This window comes from Nothoprocta perdicaria, unplaced genomic scaffold (assembly GCF_003342845.1).
Source record: "Nothoprocta perdicaria isolate Ctin4 unplaced genomic scaffold, notPer1 scaffold_180, whole genome shotgun sequence".
Classification (NCBI taxonomy): Eukaryota; Metazoa; Chordata; class Aves; order Tinamiformes; family Tinamidae; genus Nothoprocta; species Nothoprocta perdicaria.
Window position 1 is genome coordinate 1,571,156 of NW_020454983.1, and position 24,602 is coordinate 1,595,757.

General features: G+C 35.7%; 1 protein-coding gene across 2 annotated transcripts in view; it reads left to right on the forward strand.

The window, feature by feature from the left end:
* The window catches only part of LOC112945060 (calcium-activated potassium channel subunit alpha-1-like), a 208,254-nt gene extending 184,408 nt beyond the window's left edge, over positions 1–23,846 (forward strand). The window contains exons 3-4 of one of the 2 annotated variants that reach the window (XM_026036576.1): positions 5,582–5,643; positions 23,795–23,846. In XM_026036576.1, the coding sequence (XP_025892361.1) occupies positions 5,582–5,643; positions 23,795–23,810 (78 nt within the window). In that variant the 3' untranslated portion in view covers positions 23,811–23,846. Of the gene's footprint in view, positions 1–5,581; positions 5,644–6,189; positions 6,258–23,794 lie in introns of those variants that run through there. The other variant, XM_026036577.1, reaches the window with a different exon arrangement.
* The last annotated feature ends 756 nt before the right edge of the window (positions 23,847–24,602 follow it).

The following is a 24,602-nucleotide window of genomic DNA, read 5'->3' on the forward strand; positions in this document are numbered from 1 at the left end:
TTTCTTATTAAGAAATTCAACATGAAGATGCTTTATTTTAAAGCATTTATACAAAAAAAATCTCAGCAGTTCATTAACAGGAATAACTGTATGCATGTGAAAAAATTAAGTGAAGGTCTAAAAATATTATTAACAGTTTAATATATTTGAAGCAGTGCAGTAGGGACTTCTGGCTTTCGTGTTGAAAAATATAAGCTCTTATTGTAACCTTACCATAATCAGAATTTCAAATAGAATTTAGAAGAACAATATGCCAAAATAGATTGCCATCATATAGAGATAAGGACTCTCAGGGGGACTTTTCCAGCCTTTTTGCTTCCATAAAATGTTTTATTTATTTATTTATTTGGATTTCCTCTCCCCCTTTTTCTAAGCTTAATAAGAACCAGTTACTCTCCAGTGCCTTTAAAAACCTAGTCTTATTGAATAAAATGATTAAGCTAGTGGATGTCACATAACATATTTTCACTCACTGGCTCCAATAGAAATCCAATGCAATAATCTCAGAAAGGAATAAACTATTTGGAAGCAAAACACAATGGAGAGCCAGCTATCTCATTTAGGATACAAGTCTTTTTACCATGCATAGGAAAGAAAAAAGGGTCATAAAGAAGTATCATAGGACTCCTTTACTGAGAACATGGGCATCCTCRCCCTGAGTGTATCTCAAACCAATGGTCAAGTGACCTCTGCTGAGAGGGGATGGTGGGATGCCTTGCCTATCTATGGCACATATGGCATTACCCTCTCTCATCCTGTCTTGCAGGCACAACAGCACTGTGTTGGAATAGAAGCAGGAGTAGAAGCACAAAAAGTGTTAGGTTACTACCAAGTTCAACATATTTTTGAAGGAGACTTCTCTGCTGATATGTGTAACATTTATATGAATTTCCTTAAGTGATGTCTTTCGAGATTCACAGTTTGGAAATGTCCTTGGGAAGGGGAAAAGAGGAGGAGATAAGTATATTAAAATTTGCCTTCTATTTGCATTTACTTTGTACAAGTCTTTAAGCATTACTGATTGATCTGTCTCTGATKTATCTTCATGGATGGTTCTTCTGCAAATATGTCAGTATAGAGGTGTATGTGTGTGTGTGTATATAAATATATATGTATGTATATGCATCCCCCCTGTACACGTTAGAGGTATGTGTATACATACTATATATAGTAAGGAGAGGGAAGAAAAGGGCRAATTTTGGAAATTACCATTTGAACAATTTTCATGATTCTTTATCCAAACTGAGGGAAATAAATGCAGCCAGACTGTAGGTGATTAGAGTGGAATTTAGCTAACATAACTACTATCTTGGAAACTGTTTTTATTCCTGACTTATGTTTTCATCTGAAATGAAAAATAAAACTCCCCTGTATATATGTACTTCGTTCAGGATGGATTTGCAGCTTCTGTGGGATTTGTCATGGGCTGGAGTGCTGTTCGTGGATATACATATCAAAATTTAATGCAGGGCAAATACCTGTGGTGCCAACACGTTGTTAGTGATTTAGAGAAACAGATGGCTATGTAAAAGTACATAAATAGTCCAAATTTTTGGTATATTTCTGACACATTCATTAAAAGGCTGGCATGGAAAAATGGACTCATAGGGACTTTTCCTTTAAAAATCCACTAGTTAAAGGCTGTGTGCTCAGGTGTTTCACATTACAGGACTCCTGAAATACATTTTTTTTTTGCTGCCTACTGCTTATTTTCATACATAATGTGGAGAGGAGTGTAGTAGCAGATATCCATTCCCTCTGCTCAAGCTCTCGAGGCCTGTGCTGTTCTATATATCATTTACAGAAGGTTCAAATATTTTGGCACAGTGGGAGGCTGAATCAAAGTTCATGCTGACAATCCTTTACCCTGCTCATTGCTTGTGTGCATTAATTATATCTGTCCTCCCTCGTGTCAATAGCCTTCCCGTTTTGCCATGTTTCTGCAATAAAGCTAGGACAYTAATTCATTAAGACATGAGGGAAAGTGCGCCACCCGTCAGGTTATCAATATTAAGCTTTTTGTTCCGTAGCTGTGGCTCTGGGAAGTGTGCTGATCCCTCTGGAGTTGTTCTTCATTCTAACAGTATTTTCTCAATGCTTATATGTATGGTCCCTGCAGTTTTGTAATGTTTCCACCACATAAACTATCCAGGGATATTTTATTTTATTTACTTTCTTGTGGTGGATGTTATTGTGCGCATGGATCTCACCAGAGTAGTCAAAGTTCTACTGAAGCTGCTTGCTTTTATGGGAGGGCATTTTTTTTTTAATTCTTCAAATTTTTTTCTGTTGTTTTGCTAACTTATGCCTCAAAAAGATACTGTACACTTTTGTTGAATTCTGTGGTTGAATTTTTTTTGTTTTTGAAAGACTTGAGGATATGCAGCAATTATTCCATGCCTCTTTCTTCCTTTTTCCTTTAATCAGATTGATGTTTATTTTTAACTCAATACTAAGTGCTTAGTCACTGTAGCTGCTAGCATATGACTTCACGTTTCTCCATCTTAAACAAACAGCAAGTTATGATAAATTAAAAGATTCATTCCTTCCACAGAGGGGAAGAGGGAAGCTATAATGGATGTGTAACACTAACAAAGTTGTGCCAAATGCATTGCAATAATAAACAGAGCAAGCAGGCTTTTTCTCCCCATGGCCTAGTTAATAAACAAGGCAATAATTCACTTATGTATATGCCTCTTTCCATTAGGTTCTAGTTGCTGGGAGTTTGGGATATCAGTCTGTTTAGCTTTCTATCACATTTCCAAGCTAGCAAAAGTTTCCAAGCATAGATGCTGGTGCCCACAAATCTTGCAAGGACTCAAATCTGAAAGGAGACCTAAACTCAGTAACTTTGAGCTTTTTCTTTTTTCTTCTTCTTTTTTTTTTTTTTTCTCCCAGCTCTGCTTTCTCCACACATTTGATATGAAAAGCTTGATTGGATACCACTGCCACTTAATAATGGAAAAAAATGTTGCTCTGCAGCAGTTTGCAGTATTTAGGATCCCACTCTATGCTGATGCCCTTTCTGATGTGATTTGGGGACGATATACATTATAATGCCAGGTGTGTGGTTAGGGATGTCTCACTATTATCACACTTACCACACTTATGGATGAAGGGGAATCAGATAAGACAATAGGTAATTGTATTTACTTAAGCAAATCATTCTTTCTCCGACATTCACAAAGCAAAAGTCTATACTGAACAAGCTCTAGAAGGGGTGAAAACTTAATCAAAAGCAACCCATTTTTTTTACGAAAATATAGCTATGATGTAGTATTAAGATATTGGATGACTTTTTCTCTGTTGTTGGAAAATATGTGCATGTTTGATGATTTTGACTCTGCGAAGATACATAATTATGTATGATATATAATTACAATGGTACCTTGCTTCCACTCCTGCCATTACATCATTCAGTAGAAGCCCTGAGAGTAGAGAAGCTTCCACCTTCTTGTTTCATTATGTCTGCTTAGAACTGGCACATTGCAYATGCCCTTGCATTGCCTGCAGTGTGACTGTTGGGCTCCATCCTAATATAATTACTTCAGAAAGAGATATTTTAAGTTATAATAATTATTAAGATTTTTTCTTTTTAATGTCGATGTTGATAGTAAGTATCCAGCTCTTTTAAAAATATATTTAATTTCTTTAAATTCAGAAAAATAAAATAGAATGCTTTTCCATGGAATCCAGGTGAAGAATAATTTCCAAATCTTACAGAATGTTGTTTTTCTTTTAATAGGTTAATAAGAATGCTCTACACAAAAAGCAGACAAAAAAAAGCAAGCTGAGAAAACTCTTGAGAACAGAAATTTTGAAGCTATTCTAGGAAGTATAGGCTAAGAGAACTGTAGATGAAGGAATTTCAATACAAATTCTTTCTAATATTTATAAAAGAAGAGCTGTTGAATCGTGGATGATTCAAGACTACTAATGCAGTTTTGAGAACGAATTTCTTATTAGTCAAATGACATCTGATAATTTTCAATGCAAGCTTCTAGGCCTCAATTCAGTAGCGAATGAACAAATTCTTGTTTCTATGTCTGTCTTGTACTTGAACAGTTGAAACTGTCAACAAAAGAGCTGTGCTGGTGGCAGTAGTCATACAAGTGCCTAAGTCCATGCACTCGAACAGACGTGACACCACTAGCGTGTTTCACGTATGCGATAGGGTGGATGATGTGTTAAGTTTAATCTGTTTGTGACCTAAGTTCATATTTTAACTGGAAATGAGAAGCTACATGTCCCTGGTGGAGCCCCTGGTCTGTCTGGTCCTAAGCAATCCCTTCTCTGGGTTTTGGAAGGGATGTTATTTGTAGGCAGCTATTCAAGCAGCTCCTGCCAGATGACTGAAAGATGCAGTTTTGAAGCTGCAGCCCAGCAGGTCAGATAGACATTGCAGGAGACGCAATTTCCCATCTGCTTGCTATCCTCAGTGCAGCGGGTAGGAATCTTTCTTGTTTTCTTTCAGAGGAATCCCCTTCTAGGTTTCAAGCAATAATTTAATGGACTCATGTTTTCAAGCTTGAAATTATCCAGTGAATGGTATTGTTAAAGAAACCAAAATCTAGAGCAAGGGCATCAGCAGTCTTAGTAACAGTGCGGGGACAAACTATTGTATACCTCTCAGTTCTTTAGGCTGAAATTTGTGTGCAGAGATTTCAGTTATGCTTCAGTCTAGTGTAGCTATGGCCTGTTCTGGAAAGGATAAGCCATCATTTCCAGAATATAAATATTTTCACAGTACTGTTGAATCTTTTAAGGTCAGTACAATGGACAATATTAATGGCTTTATATTTGGGGGAGAGAGAGGTTACACACAGATGGAGCCATGATTAATCCAGCTTCTAATGTACTAATGACAAAAGTTAGTTCTGCTTTGGTAATAAGGACTGGATGCCGTACCTGACAAAATCAACTGGTTTAATTAGGTGGAAGAAGCTGGAACTGTGGAGTGCCTCGTTTAGATGTTCTGTATCTTAGGCCAAGATGTCTCAAACTATTATTTTAATYTGCTTGAAAGTTGAAAATAACCTTAGTGCACAGGGCAAGGCAAGTAGAAAATTTATGCAACCAAACATTAATCATGTGGGTTTCATGGCCAGGTATGTTGTGTATTTAAATGGAAATTCAGTCTAACCTGTCACCATCAATCATTCTGTAAGCAGAATGAACCAACACTTCTTTCTGTAGTCTTGAAGAATAACAATGATAAAGTTACACCGTGACTGAAGTGCCATGTGATGGGGTTGCTTGTCATTTGGAATTTAACTGTATCTATAGTTTAGTAGCGCTTAGGATCCAGAGCTTATATGTGGACCGTATTTTCCTGAGCCAGGATTCAGCGTCTTTCTTGTGGCTGTTCTTGAGTATAGGAAAGCATCCTGTTATGATATATAGTGTTTGAAGTGCAAGCAGGATTAGTTTTTTGAAGAAAATGACAACTGAAATTTTATTTGATGATTTTTTACCTGTCTTTTTTTTTTTTTTTTTTTTTNTTTTTTTTTTTTTGGGAGTGAAAGCATAAATGTTTCATTCTAACACTGTTAAATAATTACTTTTTTCTTTTCTTTTGTAGGTTGTATTAGTCTTCGCTCTTAGTATTGGTGCTCTTGTAATATACTTCATAGATTCGTCAAAGTGAGTATTCTAATACTTCTTTCCTTTCTCTCCTTTCCTATAGCAATTATAAACCTTTAAATTGCTCCATTCATCTACTTCAACTCAGTGCTTTATCCTCATTGCCTGAGTATGAAGAACTTCATATTATTGTATAGTCTTTCAAAGTAATTTGGGTGGGGGGAAAAACCTCGTGTAAACTAGACTGAACTCAAGTCATGGATCTGCAGAAGTAGAGAGAGAAAAACAGGACTTCTGCAGATGGTTGCAAAATACTTTTTGTTTGTTTGTTTTTTAGTTCAGTATGCATAAGTAGATTTAAGACTAGAATAAGAAATTCAGGGGAAGGATATTTGGCAAAAAATGCAGTTTGCAAAAGAAATAATTCTGTCTTGGAACACCTCTGAAAATGAACCAGAAAGCCATGCTACACCAAGCAGACAATATATGTATTATATCTAGCATACTGACTCAAATTTCCAGCTCCTGGGTTTGATAGATTACTCCCAAATGAAGGTTAGTCTATAAGAATCTGAGAAATGTATTTTTTTTTCTTTATTGCAACAGTCAATAGGACGTTGGGGCTGCTTCTTCCAAGCTAGCGTAGCCGTCTGGAACAGCAGTGGTTGTGTCATTTCACTTGTGATATCCATAGATATTGATGTCCAGGCAGGTGGACCAGCAAAATGGTTCCTGAAAACATGGATGTGAGCTCTGTCCTGTGTGAATTTGAAGCCATGCTGCTTTTGTCGTTGAGGTGTCTTGAGTGTAACGTGACTTGAAGTGGAGGTTTTCTTTGAGGAGAGGTATTTAGTGCTGGAAAAAACTCATGTTCTACCTTGAGTCACCCTTGACGGGAGGACAAATCTTCCCCCAAGACCTGCTGCTGCTTAGCATTGTATGGAGAGTTGTTCACGTTCACTTTAGCTGATTTTTATTTAATATGTCGCTATTGAAGCATATAAGGTGGTGCTTTTCTGAAGATCTGTATGAAAACTTTAAAAGCATGATGACGACACTAGTCCATGCCCAACATGTCCAAGTCAAAGSAGTCAACTGAAGTGAAATCTGTTTCAGTCTCAGACCACTGAAATCCCATGTATCTTTTTGTGGGGGAATTTTCTGCAGTGAAGCTCATTTAGCCTTTAATGGTTTTCAGGCACTGCACTCTKGAATACTTTGTTTTCCTTAAGTACAGCAAAACTGAGAGTGTTTTGGGGGTGGGAGCAGCTTTCTGTAGGATGCGTAAACATTTGGTGGGCCACCTAATCTGTGTACTACTCGTACCTATTTGCAGCTCATTTAATGCTTATAAAGCATTTTATTTGTAGGTTTTAATGGGTTTTCAGCCAACATTTAATCCTCTAYGGCAGTTTACATTCAGCAACCTCAGGTCAATATATGACCACATACATTCTCTGTTTTTTTCATTCTCACTCCCTCTACCTTTCTTTCTATAGACACTTTTTTAGCAAAAGATTTAAAATACAAAATAATTTTGCTTTATCTAGTATTAGCAGCTRACCTGATATCCAATATAGCAATGCAGAAAAAAATGTGATGAAATGTCAGTCCTATTTATGGTCTCTAAACATGTGATTAGTGAAATTAATTCCCTGTATCTTTTTATGAAAACTTCACTGCCCTGTACATATAATGAAAATCTCAAGTAAAATATCTGATATATAATACATTTTAGTTCATAGTTAGATTATAGCTGATACAAAATTTCCAGCTGGAATGTAGAGGCTAATATACACTGTGAGAAAGGCTAATATACACTGTGAGAACTGTCAAAACAAGTATATGAAATAGATTTATAGTATGAAAATGGGTCTTCATGTTTAGATTCTGCTCCTGTAAATAATGAGTAGATTAGTTATACAAATAAATGTGGGGATAACCATTTTTTTAATAACATGCATCTTTACTAAAATGGGATTATTCTCATTTGTTGGCATTTTATGCATGCTTCATTCTCACTCTCTTGCTGCAAGTTAAAAAATGTACCACAGATTGCTGGAAGATCAGATCTACTGCTTATTTCCCTAGTATATACTACACGTTTCTTTTTTTTTTTTTTTTTNTTTTCTTTTTTCTTTTTTAGTCTGTGTATTTTGGAGGGACTTTTGCAGAAAAATCAAAGTAATCTGAGAGTAAAAAAAAAAAAAACTGACATATTACAAAGGCTTGATTAATTTTATCATGATCTGCAAATATACAGAAAAATGAATGCTTCTATGGGTCAGTTACTGAAAGTTAAGATGATACTAGTGGTATATTTGGTATATTGCAGTATGAATTGGTGGGTATGTTTTAGAATGATGGACTTTTCATTTTCAGAGGCTAGAATAAAACCTATATTAAATTCTTTATCTTTTTGAAGAGCACCAGTTACTGGTGTTTTTTTTTTTTTTTTTTTAACATAAAAATAAAGCTTACACGGAACTGCAAAAGACTGTTACCACTAATGAGTTCTTGTCATGGAAACAGTTCTTATGAATCTGCTGAAAGCCAAAGCACCCTATAAAAAGGGTACAAAATACCTGTTTTTAAGGCGATTCTCACCAGAGTGAGATATCTCAGAATGTGTATATCCTTTATAATGATAACATTAGCAGTCTCTGTCTATTAACTATCATAAAAAGATATCTCCATGGAAAATGCTGCTGAAAAACAAGGAAGAAGGAAGATGATGGAAATAATATTTTTGGCTTTCCCCAGAATTTCACAGGATGAAAAGCTTTTTATTTTCTTCTGTTTCTTGTAAATAAAAGCTGAACCTATTTTTTTGATGATGTATGTGAGAGAAATGGCATTTAGCTCTGAGTGGTGGTWGGAGTGGCCCTGAAAAATGAAAAACATGAATCTCCACATTGTTTYGGGGAGGTAGAAATGCAGCTTCCTCATCATAGTACCTTCAGCCTACCAATTAGTCCTATGTCTTAGAAGAACCCATAAAACATTTTTTGTACTGTTTCCATAAAACATTTCTGTACTAATTCTGGCTCAAACTTGGGGACCTGTGCACCAYGCTGAACTGTAAAATGTGAACACTGCTGTGATCAAGTGCTTCTGCATGAAGCTGAACTGACTTGTCCTAGTAAAAAGGAGAAAAAAGCCCTGAAAATTTCAGACCAAAACATCAAGAGATTTCATTCTCAGTGGAAAGAGGGAAAGCTTTTTGTTTTAGAGATTATAAGGATTATTCCAAAAATCTTCAGTAAAATTATTCTGTTGTTTACTCAGTGCCTTTACTTCTTACTTACAGCCACKTGAATCAGTATCTCCAGATATAATGTGATATGCATTTATTTAGCAGAGACAATTACTGTCTTGACATACCTAGCAATTAAATTCTGGTAGGAAATGTTTCAYGTATTACTAAGGACTAGACTTTTTTCTTCCTTTCTTTCATTATTTGTGGAATTACATTCATAAAAAGGATTTTTCTTGGATACTGGAATTTTTAATACTGGAAATAGCAGCTAAATAATGAAAATTTGCCCAAAGATTCTATAAATATCACTTGCATAATTATTTTACTCTTTAGGTAAAGGCTATGCAAATTGCTACATTTTTATTTTTAGACACTGTTTCACTTAAATTTCTATTTTCTGGTTTCAGTCTGAATAAAACCAGACTTTCAAATAATAAGGTGTAAGAGACTACCTAAGATTTTTTTGATTAAGTGATCTACTTAAATCCAGATGTCACCACAGATGATGATGGTGGTTCTTTTCCATTTTTTATTTTCTTTAAAAATGTTATTCATAACTAGTTCTTTAAAGGAAGAAAAAAAAATGGAATCATCCCTAATTGCTAGGAGGAAAGCTTGATTCCAGGTCTGTATATCATTTAGGTGGTCCTGTAGAGTCTGCTGATAGAGCTGCAGTAGAATAAAGAGCCAGGCAAGTGTCAGTACTTTGCATTTTTCATGATCCTTTTTTTTTTTCCTTCCCTGGCTCCGTTCTGTTTATCCTTCTGCTTGTAGCAGCTTTGTAACAAATGCATATGGAAGTACTTTTTGGAATTTTATTGACATCAGCATTAAGGATGAAATGCCTGTTTCCCTTTTCATTTGTCATCCTGACCTCTGCATACCACGCTGCACTGCTGACTCTCATAAAGTAGAGAAAAATCCTTGCTTGCTGTGATGATCTTCAGGCACGATTAGTAAAAGCAGTAGCAGAGCTTCAATTAGGGCAGGCTGGTACCTCGGCTCCCGTTGYCTCTTTTGGGAGGGCAGCAGTGTGGGAGCTGTTCATGGTGTGGACACACGTTTCTTCCTCTGTGCCTGCCCTACTGACCTTGCTTTCTAATAACCAGTTAGTGCAGCCCTGTCTCTTGGAATGTACATTGCTTTCCTTAAAATCTCAGGTCCACGTGGGAATAATAAAGCTGATCTATGACAAGATGAAAATATAGAAGCCGCACAGCTTGCTTTATGTGTTTCACTTGCATGCTAGATTTTTCGGTTTCATTTTTTTTGGTGATGTTTGTATTTTGGAAGGCCCCAGTGTAGCTTCTATTAAATAGCTAAATTTTCCCAATATTGTGTTGCATAATATACTTGATTAGAATAGGACATAAAAGTGCCATCTGGCAATGAGTGTAAAACAGCTGGATCTAAGAACAACAGTGGAATTGTGAATGGGGAGATTTATACACATAGATACACAAACATATCAATTCAAGCTGAGCCCAGAGGTTGTCTGCAACTGTTGCTTTCTTAATTAGACAGCTTTATTTCTTCTTATATAGGGAAAGCAGAAAATTTAAACCTATAGGCAATTCTGCTTTTTTTTTTTTTTAATATTCAGTTTCTCATTATGTATTTGAGATAATCTCAGAAATATTTGCTGCTTATGCATGTAGGTCTGATACACAAGGAATCTAAATGCTGCCGAAATGTAAAGTTGCCATTAACCTTAAGAAAATTTTTTTTCCTATCATTTTTGCCTTGATATTTAAATTTAAATGGTGAATTAGTTCTTGGAGAGTTTGGGAAAATGAAGCTTATAACAGGGTTTTAGTTGTTCAGATTAATGGTCTGTGGARCTCTGTTCCAAGTTACGGTGTTTGCAGATAGTGTTCTTCAACAGGGAACCACAAAGTTAATATCAAACGTTAATCAAAGAATTTGGTAAGAAAAAGGAAAGTATCTTTAACTTGTTTCTTTTTTAATAATAAGAAAAAAAAGTCTTCTGCTTAACTGTAGAGACTGACTAGTACATTATCCATTCTTCTCCTGAGTTTTCTTAAATATAGAAAAAAAACAGTATGTGAAGAGTTAGTAGAAAATACACGGTCATTGAGTGACACATTAATTGAATTTTTGTGTACTGTCCTACATATGAAATATTTGTAGAAAGAATTGTCTTTTCCTTTTGGAATAGATTTTTCTTGAGTCCAATCTGGTGTGGTGCCTTTCAGAGCAGATCTTTGGCCTCATCTTTATTATTCAGTGTGAAGCAAGGCCTTTTTAGCTACTTGCTTACTGGTAATGTTAGCTGGAAATCAAGCTGTTGAAGATACTATACTAGAATGTACTTATAGCAATGGAAAAATTAAATGTCTGGTTTCCTGTTGTTTAGAGAGCATTTTGCCAGTGTATGGGCCTAACTTTAGGGAGAATGCATTGGAAATATTCCATTTGAGAGATTTCCTGTGTGACTGTTCAAGGAGAAAAAAGTGTCATTAGCAAAGCCACTGTGTTCTTTTGGAATGACTTGCTAGCTAAATTACTTCTTTCCTCTGTGGCAGTTTATTTTGTATCTTCCTAAACTCAGTTACCATGTGGGAATATCTGAGGATAAGTTGCATTTGTGCAGCATATTTGGCTATGCCATGTGTTTGCTATATTTGCTATCTKGTCTTGTGAAAGATAATTGGTTAAAACGTGCTATATAAATCCTACAAGCCTGATGAGGATTATTTATTTAAATGTAGTACAAATATAGCCCCCTCACTGCTCAGGAAAATTCACATTTTTGTTGTGTATTTCTTTAGACTGTAATACCCATTTTCAAGATGTGTCTGAGAGCGTACAGTTTAACTAGGCAGATGAGTAAGTCTGTGTCAAATGCTTTGAGATATCAATTTCCTAATTCCATTACAGATCATTCAATTTTTCCACACTACCCACATCTATTTGTAGAACATTGGTGACTTCTTCTCACTTTGATAGTTCTAGTAAAAAAAGCAATTGAAATTTCAATTTTAAATCAGGCGATATCAAGCAGCTGTATCTGATTTTCAAGTGGGAATCTCAGTGTTCTGGCATGACTTGCAAGAAAATCAACATATGTCTAAAATGCCTAATAATGCATTTTTCTCAGTAGAGAAAGACACTGAAAATTTCATCATATTCTGTGATTTCCAAAATAATTCTAATAAATTTTATTATGGACTTAAGGTGACAACTTGGTTCACTTCATGCATGGTTCACAAATTTTTAGAATGTAATTTTCTTTTGCAGATATATCTTGCAATTTTAAGAGGATGCTGTTTTCCACTCCAGTAACTAGCTTTAGAGCCATGCACAACCCTTTTGCTCAGGACATCTGCAGCTCAGGTTCCTTTGTTCTTGAAGCATTTTAGGTGCATATAGACTCTGTGTGGCATTTCAGTCTTCATATATGAGCATTTAAGAAAGGCTTAAATTATAGTAGCTTTGTGCCTCCTCGTCCTATTTATAGTAAATTTTTCTTTTATGCAAAATGTATTGTGTTCATAAAACTCTTAACTTACTGCATTAATTATCCCACACTAAATACTCCTTGCAACATTTTTTTCATACTTTTAAGTGTACACTACTGYTTGTTTGTTTTTGTGGTGCACGAGTAGAGAAGAAGAAGCTGTCTTTATTTTCTGGGATCTGGTTCAAGAAAATGTTATTGTATGATATCTACCATAGCTCAAATTGCTAAAATTACCATCATCTGTATCCTGGCAAGTAAATTGAAAAGTATTACTCCCTACCTAATGAGAATTCTTGGGAAATAATACAGATGCTCTCATGTAGATTGTCCAAATGGCCCATGATACCCTGCAGCCAGTCTCCTTGTCAATTTTCATTATTGTTATTACTGTTCTCTATTTGGTTAAGACTGCAGCAACTCTTGGCACTTGCTTTAAGCTGAAAGAAAATCTGTCCCACGCTGAAGTAAATCTGTTGGATTTGTTGTGCCCTCCTCTTGTCAAGAAAAAACAGGAAAAATAAAAAGTTAATTTCTGAAATCATCGCTCCATTTTAACTGCTCTATAGTCTGAGTGATAGATATTTTTTGATTTTGATGTAAAGAAAATTTATGTCAAATATGTAAATGAAGATCTATTGAGTCATTACTTTCAGATCACTTAGTCTTTACTGTTATTTCATGCACATCTCTAAAGATTGATTAAGACTCATTAACCATGCTGATCTCCCTGCTGATTTTCTCTTTGTTGTTTTTGTAATATATAAATGTGCATACACTGTTGCTGGGTTAGTTGAAAAGTCTTGTCATTCAGGGCTATGAACTACTTTTCTGGGGCATTTTTCGGAGTGTTTCATTGGCATTTGTGCGTAGCTGGGGATCAGGGGTCATTACTGCTTTTTCAGTGGGATGCTGTGACTGAAGCGGGTACCTGGTGCAGTGCATGGCCTCTGCAGGCTGCTCCGTACCAGAAAGATGCAAATCCCTTGAAAGCCCTTTGTAGGTGTAGATGGTGTTAACCATGTATACATGGCACCAACCGATTGCTATATTGCAAAATGAAAAGGCAGAATGTGGAGAGGAAAAAAAAAGACAAAAGATATTCTGTACTTTTTGTTATTGAGAACTTAGCTGCCCAGGTGAAAGGCAGAATCATGTTATGTGGAATACTGTATGTATACAAAAAGAGCACAAATGTCTGGGAGTTTCTGAAAATTCAATAATGGAAGCTTTTAAAATCTCTTAAATGACATGAATTGGGGKATGGGAAATGGTGGAAGAAGCTTCAAGGGCAGATGCACAATTATTTGTGTGAACTCAGGTAATATGTGGCAAGGTGCATTTTTCTCTTCAATGAGAGATTCTTTTTTTCTCTGACGATTCTTTTTTTAGAATTAGATATGATTGTATGAATTTCCTGGGATTCTTAGTGGAAATCTGTCTCTGCTACAGCAAGCAGTGGTTATAGGTGTTGAGTGTGATTCAAGGGGTACAGGTGGAATTTAGGCGTAGATTTTCTGAGCTGTCCATCCTCTTAGATTGATATTTGTATTTTTTTCTCAGACATGCTTATTCAAAGATGTTGGATAAATTATTATATGGATTACACTTGGCAATCACTCCCTGAGTAACCCTTCCATTCTACGTATGGGTGGAGAAAGATTATAAAAATTCATTATAAATTATTCTGGAAATGTCTTACCAGATTATTATTAAAAATAGAGGTAGATCTTATATATGCATTTATCTCGCTGATGAATCAACATTGGGTTGCAATATTTTTTACTTAGTTCTACATAATTACTGGGTAGGCAATCTGCAAATATCTTTTTTTTTTTTTAGGCAAAACAATACAATGAAATTATTGTTGATCAGTGACAGTAGGTTGTGCTTGCTCAGTTGTCTTTATAAATTACATATCATTGTTCAAAATGAGTAAATGAGATATATTTTAGATAGATTTGGGATAAAACAGCCCCTAAATTGCATCCTGCTGTATTAGTTGACAAAGTGAGAGATTTGGAAAATAATGGTTATTATTTATTCTCTCTCTTTTTTAAACTACATTTTTTTAACCACATAATTCCAATGGTGAGATAAATTGTTAGGCTTTATAAAATATTGAAATATGGTTGACATTTCTGAAACATGACATGAAATGGGATTCCATGGTGATAGTATAGCATCAAATAAAAAAAAAAGAAAACAGTAATTTAATTTGCTATATAAAATACACATTTGTTAGGTAGATACTGTTCTGGAAATATGCAGTTATCATTTGGTTTGTTTTGCATATTTTACTGATCATTTCATAGTTCAACAAGTAACTTTAGCTGTCTTGGTTTACCATGGTTTAGAACCATGGAGTGGTTGAAGCTGGAGAGGGACCTCTGGAGATCGTCTGCTCAAAGCAGGATCACCTACAGCAGGTTACTCAATACYGTGTCCAGACAAGGACAGACTCCATGACCCCACTGGGCAACCTGTTCTAGTGTTCAACTGTYATATGAGAAATGTTCTGATCCTAGTCATTCTTGTGGTCCTTTGTTGGACTTGCTTGCAGTAGTTCCATGCCCCTCTCGTATAGGGGAAGTTGATGCTGGACGCAGCATCCCAGGTCTGTCTCATCAGTACCGGGTAAGGTGGGATCTGCTGGCAACACTCCTGGGCTTAATGCACTCCTGGGGAGTGCTGTCCTCCTCTGCTGCACGTTACCAGTTCGTGGTATTGTCCACAAGGACGCTCTGGTCCTTTTCTCCAAACCTGCTTTCCAGCTGCACCCCGATGGGTGCTAAGTGATGATGGGTGCTAAGTTTCAAGCCTCTATTATTTTGTTATTCCAAAAATAGTTAGTTAATTTTAAATAACCTGACTTTATATGTACAGTGATATTTAGTGACTTTATTTGCATGAATACTTTGCCAGATAGGCCTCTTGTGTAAATACATGTCACTTGATTTAATAGTGTTTATACTGAAAATAGCAAGTTTAAGAGTTTGTTCTTCATAATGTTAGGTCCTCATTTTTCATGAGCAAATTCTTGTACCCTTTAACGTTGTAGTCAGTTACAATATAAGCTGGACAAATGAGAGCATCGTATTTCAAGAATCAGATCCAATTTCTTTCTTTTTTTTTTTAGAGCTAGATGGAATTTGCTAATGGGTTTTGAAGCACTTTTCCATTAGTTTTTCTTTATCACTCACATGGAATAGTCTGAAATTTGGTTTGGATATGGAAAAACATCTGCATCGCAGGCTTTGGCAGGTTGGTGTGACATGTTGCTCTGTAGTTCACTGCTTGAAGAAGAATGAAAGAAATTTGTCTCTAAATTAGGTGTTGCCTAGTCTAAAACCTGTTAGCTATATACCCACATTACAAGGCGGGAGTCAGAGGAGTCAGATGTTTATACTGAAAATGTTGCTTCATTATTTTTGTGGGAAGAATGAAAAGATCATTTATATCAGTATAGTTTCTAGTTTAACACCAGTAGGATGTTTAAATCCTTTGTAAGGCCTTAGAACACATTTGGTTTTCTAGAGCGTCCTTTGAGTAATATGTAGACAGAAGGCAATAGTGATTAAAAGTTTAGAAAACTTCTTGTGTTGGGTGAGTTAATGTAATGAGGAGAAGTAGTTTGAAAAGGATTTATTCATCCTGGGAAACAAAAAGCCCTCCATCCTGGGATGGAGAGACAACAGACATAACAGATTTTGGGACTACGTAAACAGAAGCAAAACCAACATGTTCTCCAAAGTGTATACTCTGTATAATCTATGACTGTGACGATTTAGTTTGGCTAAGGAAGTTCAATAGTTGTGACAGTGGCAAAGAAAACCTATGATGGATGTGGAATTTGCTGTAAAAGCAGTTTTCAGGAAAAGATGATAAAGTAACTGTTAGCTCAGTTCTGTGCTTAGTTTTATGCATTGGTGATTCTGTGGCTGGTAGGAAATGAGATTGGGTTTACAGGATTCACTGTTTTCTCTTCCTTCATTTTTTTTTTCCTTGATTTTATAATTTAGTAATAATTTGCAGCTGAGCTCAATGCTCAGAAACTAAATTTCCCATCCATTTTATTTTCGTTTTATCTACCTAGTTTCCATTCACATAGGGAGGTAGCAGTTTTGACTCTTAGATTAAATTAATCTTCTTCCACTTTTACACACTGATTAATTGGGTTTGATATGGTAGAGAGGGTTTCCTGATACTAATACCCCAATACCTTCCTGATGCCCTTTCCTCACTTTTTTTCCCCTTCCTCTGCCCGCATCAGCCTTTCTTGAGCATTCAGTGTTTTTTATTCCCTTTGATCTTTCTAAAATTCAGTCCTGAGAGTCAGTACAGATATGCTAATGTTTTTATCTTTTTTCATTTTTCCTTCTCCACTTCAATTATTCTCTTTATTGCTCTCTCAATATGATATGTTTTTTCTGTCAAAAGAAAGGGGAGTTCAGAAATGCTCTTCTCCCTCTCCCCCTCCATATAATAATTTTTACAAATATATCTTAACATTTTAATGCTTATGCACAGATTGAAGTTTAGGGGCTTATTGTCTCTTTTCTCCTGACACRTTGTGCTGACAGATTGTGCTTGCCCAGAAGATCCATCATTCCAGCACCTAATAATAAAACAAGATAAGTATATCTAGAAGCTCCTCAGTGATGCTACAAATGCTTTAATGTATAATACCTGGTAAAATCCAACACAAAATATCTTCCTAGTGTTGTGAAAGGGCCAYTTAAATATTCTGTTTGACTGACAAGATCTTGACTTTCATAACTTTCAGTTCCATACCTTTGAAAATAATAATGAACCAGTGGCCAGATTAGAATCTCAGTGTTTTTATCTATTGCCTGAAAAGCATGAAAGCTGGGTTGCACTAATATTTCGGAATCGGAGAAAATCCCTAAGAATACTTGGACTACGTTTTGAAATTTTTCAGAATTTCTTGTTTCCGTTTCTTGTTTCAAGCTTTTGTTTACGGACACCTTTCAAGTCTTCCTAAGTCTATGGTCCTGGTTGCAAGCAAACGTGAAGAATGCCTATATCGATTGAAAAACAAAAGCAAACAGGGAAAAGCTGTTGTGAACTTGCATATTAGTGGATCCTGAGCTACAAAAGAAGCAGGGCCACTTCCTCCAGCTGATGGGAGGAAATGTGCTACAGCTCTGTAGTTACAGCGCTCTGATATTCCATGGGCATCTGTGCAGAGCCTGCGAGCTCATTGCTTGTGGGTCCCTTTGCACAGTGATATTTCTTCTGTGTCCTAATCACAGTATATTGGGCCACAGCAGGACTCTGCTCAGTCTTGCAGTGAAGGATTACTGAGAATTCAGGTGATTTGTCCAYGGTCTTTTTCCCTTTTCAGATAAATGTGCAGCAAAGCCTTTTCCCCTCATTTTTCTCTAAAAGTCTTGCACAAAGTAACATGACTGAGCAGTCTGAGATGTTGAAATGAAACGAGGACCATTTGTTGAATCCAAGCCTGCAGAGGGACAAGGGTATCTGTAGGTTTTCCAACTTAGAAAAAAAATATTTTTTTGCTTAAAAGAAAGTACTCTTGATTTGAAAAGTCAACCTTTAACACTCTCACCTTTTGTAATACATTTCATGGATAAACTCAGGGCCACTCACAAGTTTCTGAAATGTATCTCAGCACAASGGAGAAGTGTCTCCCTTTCTGGCACAGAGCTATCAAAGCACTCTTTGTAATGCCCTGCTCTACAGGTCACGGCCACAATAATTCAAATAAGAATTTGGTCTTTTAGTAGAGCGATGAGTTAAGGATGGAATTTTATTTATTTTAATCCAGAGGCTGCATGTAGCTGCACTGGAATGCTGCTGAAGATTTGCTATTCAAAAATGGCACTTCAGCAGTTCATAGCTCATCTGAAAATTAATAACAATATGAACAAATTTAGTACCATCGGACTTTCAAAAATCACTTGTATCACTATTTGTAGCAGAAACTTTGTTTAGCTGCTCAGTAGAAAATACACCAGAAAATTTTTGCCTTGCTTAACAGTATGGCAAGTGAGTTCTGTCTTCTCAACAGCAATGATGTTTATGGCAGGAAAGTGGTTCTGGAACTGTTTTTAAGAGGTAGATTTAGCAGATTTTTTTTTTTTTTTTTATGGACCATTATACTTTAAAGAGGTTGTGGAGTCTCCTTCTTTGGAGATCTTTAAAACCCGCTTGGATGCAGCCCTGTGCCACGTGCTCTAGGTGACCCTGCGTGTGCAGGGGAGTTGGACTAGATGACCTCTGAGGTCCCTTCCAACCTTCGGCATTCTATGATCTTCCTGCATTTCTCCATTGGAATGGGTTTGAGAGACATGCAAAGGAAATCAGAGAAATTATAGCAAAGAAAGCTAAAATAATTATCAAATTTTCTCCATTTCCTCATAAGGTTGTACATCTATGTAAACATCTGCTTTTTGAGGGGTCACATTTTTACTTTGAGTCAGCAGTATTTCTTTTTCCAAATAATTAATTTGATCTAGATTTCTRTTACACACATTATGTGGAATATTTGAGCTTTGCAAACAGGTAGGGGAAGGAAAAAAAAAAAGGAAAAAAAGAAAAAAAAAAAGAAAAGAAAAGAAGTGGCTTCACAAACACCATAGGAGAATTTGTCATTCATTTTATGTGCTGGCAATTTTTCCCAAAGGTGCCTCTTGATAAAAACATGGGAATTGGCTGGTATTTGACATCCCCATGTGCCAATTTTTTTTTTATTTTTCTGTCTGCGAACTGCTGCTGCTCTTGTTAATCGAGAAATAAAACCCCGTCACCCTGTTTACACCATAGTGAAAAGGGACAGAAAATAGACCTCTCCTTCTAGTTGATTCTTGGTTTATGTTCACAGCTTCCGATTTCGTTTTGGGGAGCCTGACTGTCCCTGTCTTCTGTAGTTCCCTTTCCTCAATTTCAGGACCTTGTAGCTACAATTGTGCAAGAGCAAAGAAGTCTTTTGCATGCTTTAATTCCCCTGATGGTCCTGATGTCTAAAAGACAATATTTTAAACTTTTAAAATATGTTTTAAGTTCTAAAGTTTTTCCTCTGCTGCCCTGCTTACATAAATTTTGCCTTAATTTTGGTACCATTAGTAACATAAGTAATATAAGAACATTAGTAACATAAGAAATACAGGGAGGGAAGGGAAGACGTTTAACTGCAGTTTAGATTCCAGTAGCTTTCACTGAGAACAGACTTCTCTGAAAATCTGCCACAACATGTTAATTTTCTTCTCTAGGCAATAATTCGGGGGTCATCTTATGTAGCGAAAATACATGGATCAGATTTGCTGCTTCTCTCCTTTTAGGAACTCATACAGTGCAGTTTGTGTTTCTAGTGTTTCTGTGGAAACACATTCTTAAATTACGTTTCACATTCTTTAAAAAAGCATACCAGTATGCTTTTTTAAAGTATGCMTACTGTAATTCWTATACAGGTTCCAATCTTTTTATAYATCTCATGTTTTTCCTCTTTTCAAATGAAATCCTGCATTTTTCTGTTTCATCCTAAAGCATCTGACAGTGCATCTGCAAAGAGGCATTCCATGTTTTTTTTTTTCTCCCTGTGGACAGATTAGTTATGCACAGTGAATTAACAGCATTCTTCCTTACCACTGGACAAGTTTACAGATCTGTCTAATGTAAACACGGAGATAATTCAGACCAGGTTTTTAAAAGACCAGATACCATTTTCAAAGAAATATTGCACAATATATCTGCTGTGAAGACAYGTCTTGCACAGAGCACTGCGTTTCAGAGCTGCGCTGACCATATAATCAGCGCGAGCCGGGGATACGAATAAAGATGTGACCTCTTTTTCTTTGTTTTCTGCACTTTATCCTGACAGCTTGACAAATTGTAGCTTTTGGGACACCCCAGTAGTTGATGAGTCATTTACGGTTAAAAATAGAATTCCTTGCAGCAAGGACACCCATTCCGCTTTTGACGCATGTGTCGCTTCTGACAGAGTCACAGGGCCAACTCTGCCATGTTAATTAAGCAWGTGGAAGTAAAGGCTCTTTCTTCAGTAAATACCAGAGCTGGGACCTGACAACACTGAAAAAARAAAAGGGAAATCCCATGCATGCGAATGCAAATGCTTTCACACGGAACAAATTTCTGGCACATGGGTTGGCTTTTAACCTGTGAAATGCTATTTTCAGTTCAGTCGGTGCACGTACATCTAGAACTGTAAATTTAACTGTTATTAGTAGTCCCCAGGAACCAGTTACAAATCTGTGTATTTGAAATCTAGGTAGCATTTTTGTGTAAAATGTGTTATATAAGAGCTCCGCAGTTAAAATGCCCAAGCAGCCTTTCCTACTGCCCACAGCTGATTTCCCAGTCTCATGGTCGTTTAATAGCTCAAGTGTTAAAACTTAATTTTATATTTATTTAAGTCTCACACTGATCTGTATTTTTTATTTTCCTTTTTTTTTTTTTTTTTTTTTTCTCCTGACTACTGGAAATACATGGTACATGCAAAGTATGCTACATGTACTACAATGATTATTGTAGTGGCTGGACTTCCTTTTTCTCCCCTTGTAGGATTTTCAAACTAATGAACAACATCCTTTACCTTTGCAGTGATCAAATGGTTAGCTGTATTCAGGATAACATGAAAGTACACTACGTAAACCTTATTGAGACAAGGGCATAAAATAGGTGATTACGTCTATCTGTATATATTTTAATTTTAAATTATCAGCTTGTTACTCTGTCATCTATTTTGCATGCTGTAACACCCATACAGCTTTTATTCTTCTTCTTGTACCTCATGCAATTACAGAGAGTAGGATAAATAATATTCTTGAGCAAAATTATCAGCTTCTAACATATGTATGCATCTTGTATGGGTCAGAATTATTTGGCCTCAGAAATGAGAGAGGATCAGGCTCTTCTCTAGAACATTTTGACAGTAAATTTATAATAGCTATCACACAACACTTTTTTATTGGTGATGGAGGTTTTTCTTATAAAATTTGAACCTCAATAAACATTATAAACATAAATAAAAATAGGGTATTTTGTGCAAGGTGGTTTGTYAAATTCAGAAAATAATTCTTAAAATTGAGAAACTTTCAGAAGCTGCTAGAAACAATGCAAATACCCAAAGGATTTGCTAMGTAATTAAAGTTTAATATTCTGCTYGTAAGAGCCCTCAATGATATTTCACACACAGTTTGTGTTCTTGTTACCCTTTTGGATTTAATATTTACCCAAAACAAAGATTGTTTCTCTTCCCACATGTCATTAATTAAATCTCTATTACTTCTTCTCTATTAAAAAACTGTTTTTTCCAATAATGTTTAAAAAGGTTAATATCTTCTTGCCTATATAAAGTATGTCTTTGATACTTGTATTATTAAATATAAGATCTGTTGAGTAAAGGGCCACTTCTGTATCTGAACTGAATATTAGTGAAAACACTCTTAAATAATTTAGAGAAAAAAACAGATTAGTATTTAAGTCAACAATTAGGATATAAGTATTAACTGTAAATTCATGTAATTTCACCTAAGGCATAAAGATTGTGTGTATACACACACACACACACACACACACACACACACACACACACACACATATTTAGGTAAGCAAATGTCTCTTCAGCCCCTCTTGTGGAGATGATAATGACCTCATTCATCCTGGCTGACTGCTTATGTTCTATCCACATGTGTTTGTGGAGCTATTGTGGTGCCTTAGGTAAAGAATTTCCTAAATACTTTTTTTTTTTTTTTTTTTTTTTTTTTTTAAACAGCAGTTGTAGGCTGGGGAGAAGAATAAGTTCTCATATGAAATACCACACGGACATATTTTTGGAATTTTTAAGACTGAGGGCTGGTTGTGAGCGTTTTATCTTATCTTTTAGTAGGGCATTTCCCTCAGTGCCCCAACAAATCAGTATCAAAGAAATATCTTCTCATCAGGAAGACATTTAGACTTCCTCTTAAAGATGGGATGTGATGCAAAAACTTCCATTTACCTAGATAAAGAAATAATAGCCTGATGGCACAGATGACAATATCAAATTCCCAGCTAGAATTTACAGCAAAGTTTTTTGGGTTGTATGCTACTAATGGTGCTTAGATTTTTAGACCGTTGAGTAGTTGTCTGTCATTCCACAAGGAAATGGGTTTTTGTGTGTTTTTTTCCTTTTAAAATATTCATTAAAGGACTGTCCACGGTTTACAGGCTATTTGTAAACATCAAATATATAAAAATATTTTTAATGCTTGTTCATAGTCAGTCAAATAATCATATATCAGTAGATTCAGGGTATTTTTTATTGTTTGACTCCTAATCTGTAAATACGTCATCTTTTTATTAAACTGCAGAAAGATAAATATCATTTCTTACAGGTCATCACTGAATATAATATGGGACACAGACTTGTGAATATAAACAGTATTGTTTGGAATATGCATGTTTTTCAAACACTGTTGCTAAGTCACAGGATTGTGAACACTGACAGGATATATTTTCCAGGACATAAATGGAAATGAGTCTATACTCCACTTAAACCTTTGAATTCCTTAAGGAGGTGTGGGGGAGCTTGTTTCTGTTTTCTGCCAACCTAATATTCTAGACAAAGATGTGTAGGATTATCTAGTTGTGAAACAAAGTTCAAGGGCTTTTTATGCAGTGATGCTATTATTAGGTAGACTTCATAGTGCTGAAATGGAACGGTAAAACACAGAAGGAATACGTGATTCTCAAAATAGTTCGGAGAGCAATTATAAGAAAACTTGGTTACTTTTCAATATAGAATTTGAACATTAAAACTGCCTCTTTATTTTTTTTTTTCATGCAGAACGTGTAATTTCTGTTTTAGCATCCAGAAACCCAGTGAGATTTGCAAATCAGTCTGTATTTGCCAGTAATTCTGAGGATTTTACAGCTAATTTTTGAATTGGATTTGGCTAACTTTTACTACTAGAATAGAGATAAAATCACCTTTATTCTCCTATATATTTGCTGTTGACCTTGCCCATGAAATAAGCAGCATGGAGAGAGAACATGTAGTGGAAGATATACTGAGGTGGAGAAGGTTCTGTCTTTATAGCAGCTTTTCTGTTAGTAGCTTATAATTTTAATAGTCTTTTTTCTTTTTTTTATTTAATCTTTAATCTTTTTTCTTTTCTTTTTTCCATTCCTTTTTTCTCTTTTATCCCTTTTTTCTTTTTTTTTCTTCTTTTCGTTCAGCTTGTAAGTGAAGTGGGGTTGAATTTAATTTTCTATTGTTTTGTGTTTCTTTTCAGTTGAAAATGATTCAGAGAACTCTACCACCTTCTCAAGACAAAGAGTTTTTACAGTTTTTCTTTTCTTCTGCTTTATCATAGCACTTCTATATTCCATATCTTTGAGTTTAGTAGTATCTGTGTAAGGAAGATCAGGTGTATATGACATGCAAATTCTCTTCCTACAGTGATTTTTTGCGTCATCTGTTTCAGAGACAACAGAATATAGCACATTCACTAGCACAAAGGAGARGAGCAGAACTGGGTAAGCATCCTAGGGATTAGTGGGATTTTACAGGAAGCGGGGAATTTAGGAGAAAATCCATTTACTTTTTCTCACACGTTGGTATAAGTTTGAACTAACTTTATTGAAGACAAAAAGCTTTATAGTGTGCAGATGTCCACTGYATCAAGTGGAGAGTGAATCAACTTCCAATGGCTGCCTTTTTGAGCAATCTTTATCAGAATGAGAAATCCCTTCTCAATAAATAATAAAAAACCAAATGTTCAAACGAAGACAAAATCTACATTAGCCAGCAGTATTGTCCAAAAATAGTAGTAGTGCTGTAGACTCAGATGGTGCAAAGGATCCTAYGTCCATACTGCACCCTTCAAGGGGTGTTATTTCAGTCAGTTCATGTGGACTTGAAGGTTCCTTAGCATTTGAGGGTGTCCTTCTGGAGCACATCTTCCTGCTGGATTTTATCCAAAATGAACCTACTTTGTGTCCTGACACCACTCTGCAATGCAAACTTAAACTGAGCAAGAATGTGGTCAGGAGATTAACTTCAAAAGCATATATTTCATCCAAAACATATATATACTGTAAGACCTTGCCTATTGAAAGGCTAGCAGAAGCCACTAAGAACAAGACAAATATTTGCAAGATGGAAGATACTTTTTTCTTCCTTTTTTTTTTTTTAACACCTTATTAAATATGGTGGAAATGAGGAAACTTCGTTACCGATAGTTTTTGTTGGTTCCCACATATATGTCTTTGACAATAGGATCAACAGCTTTT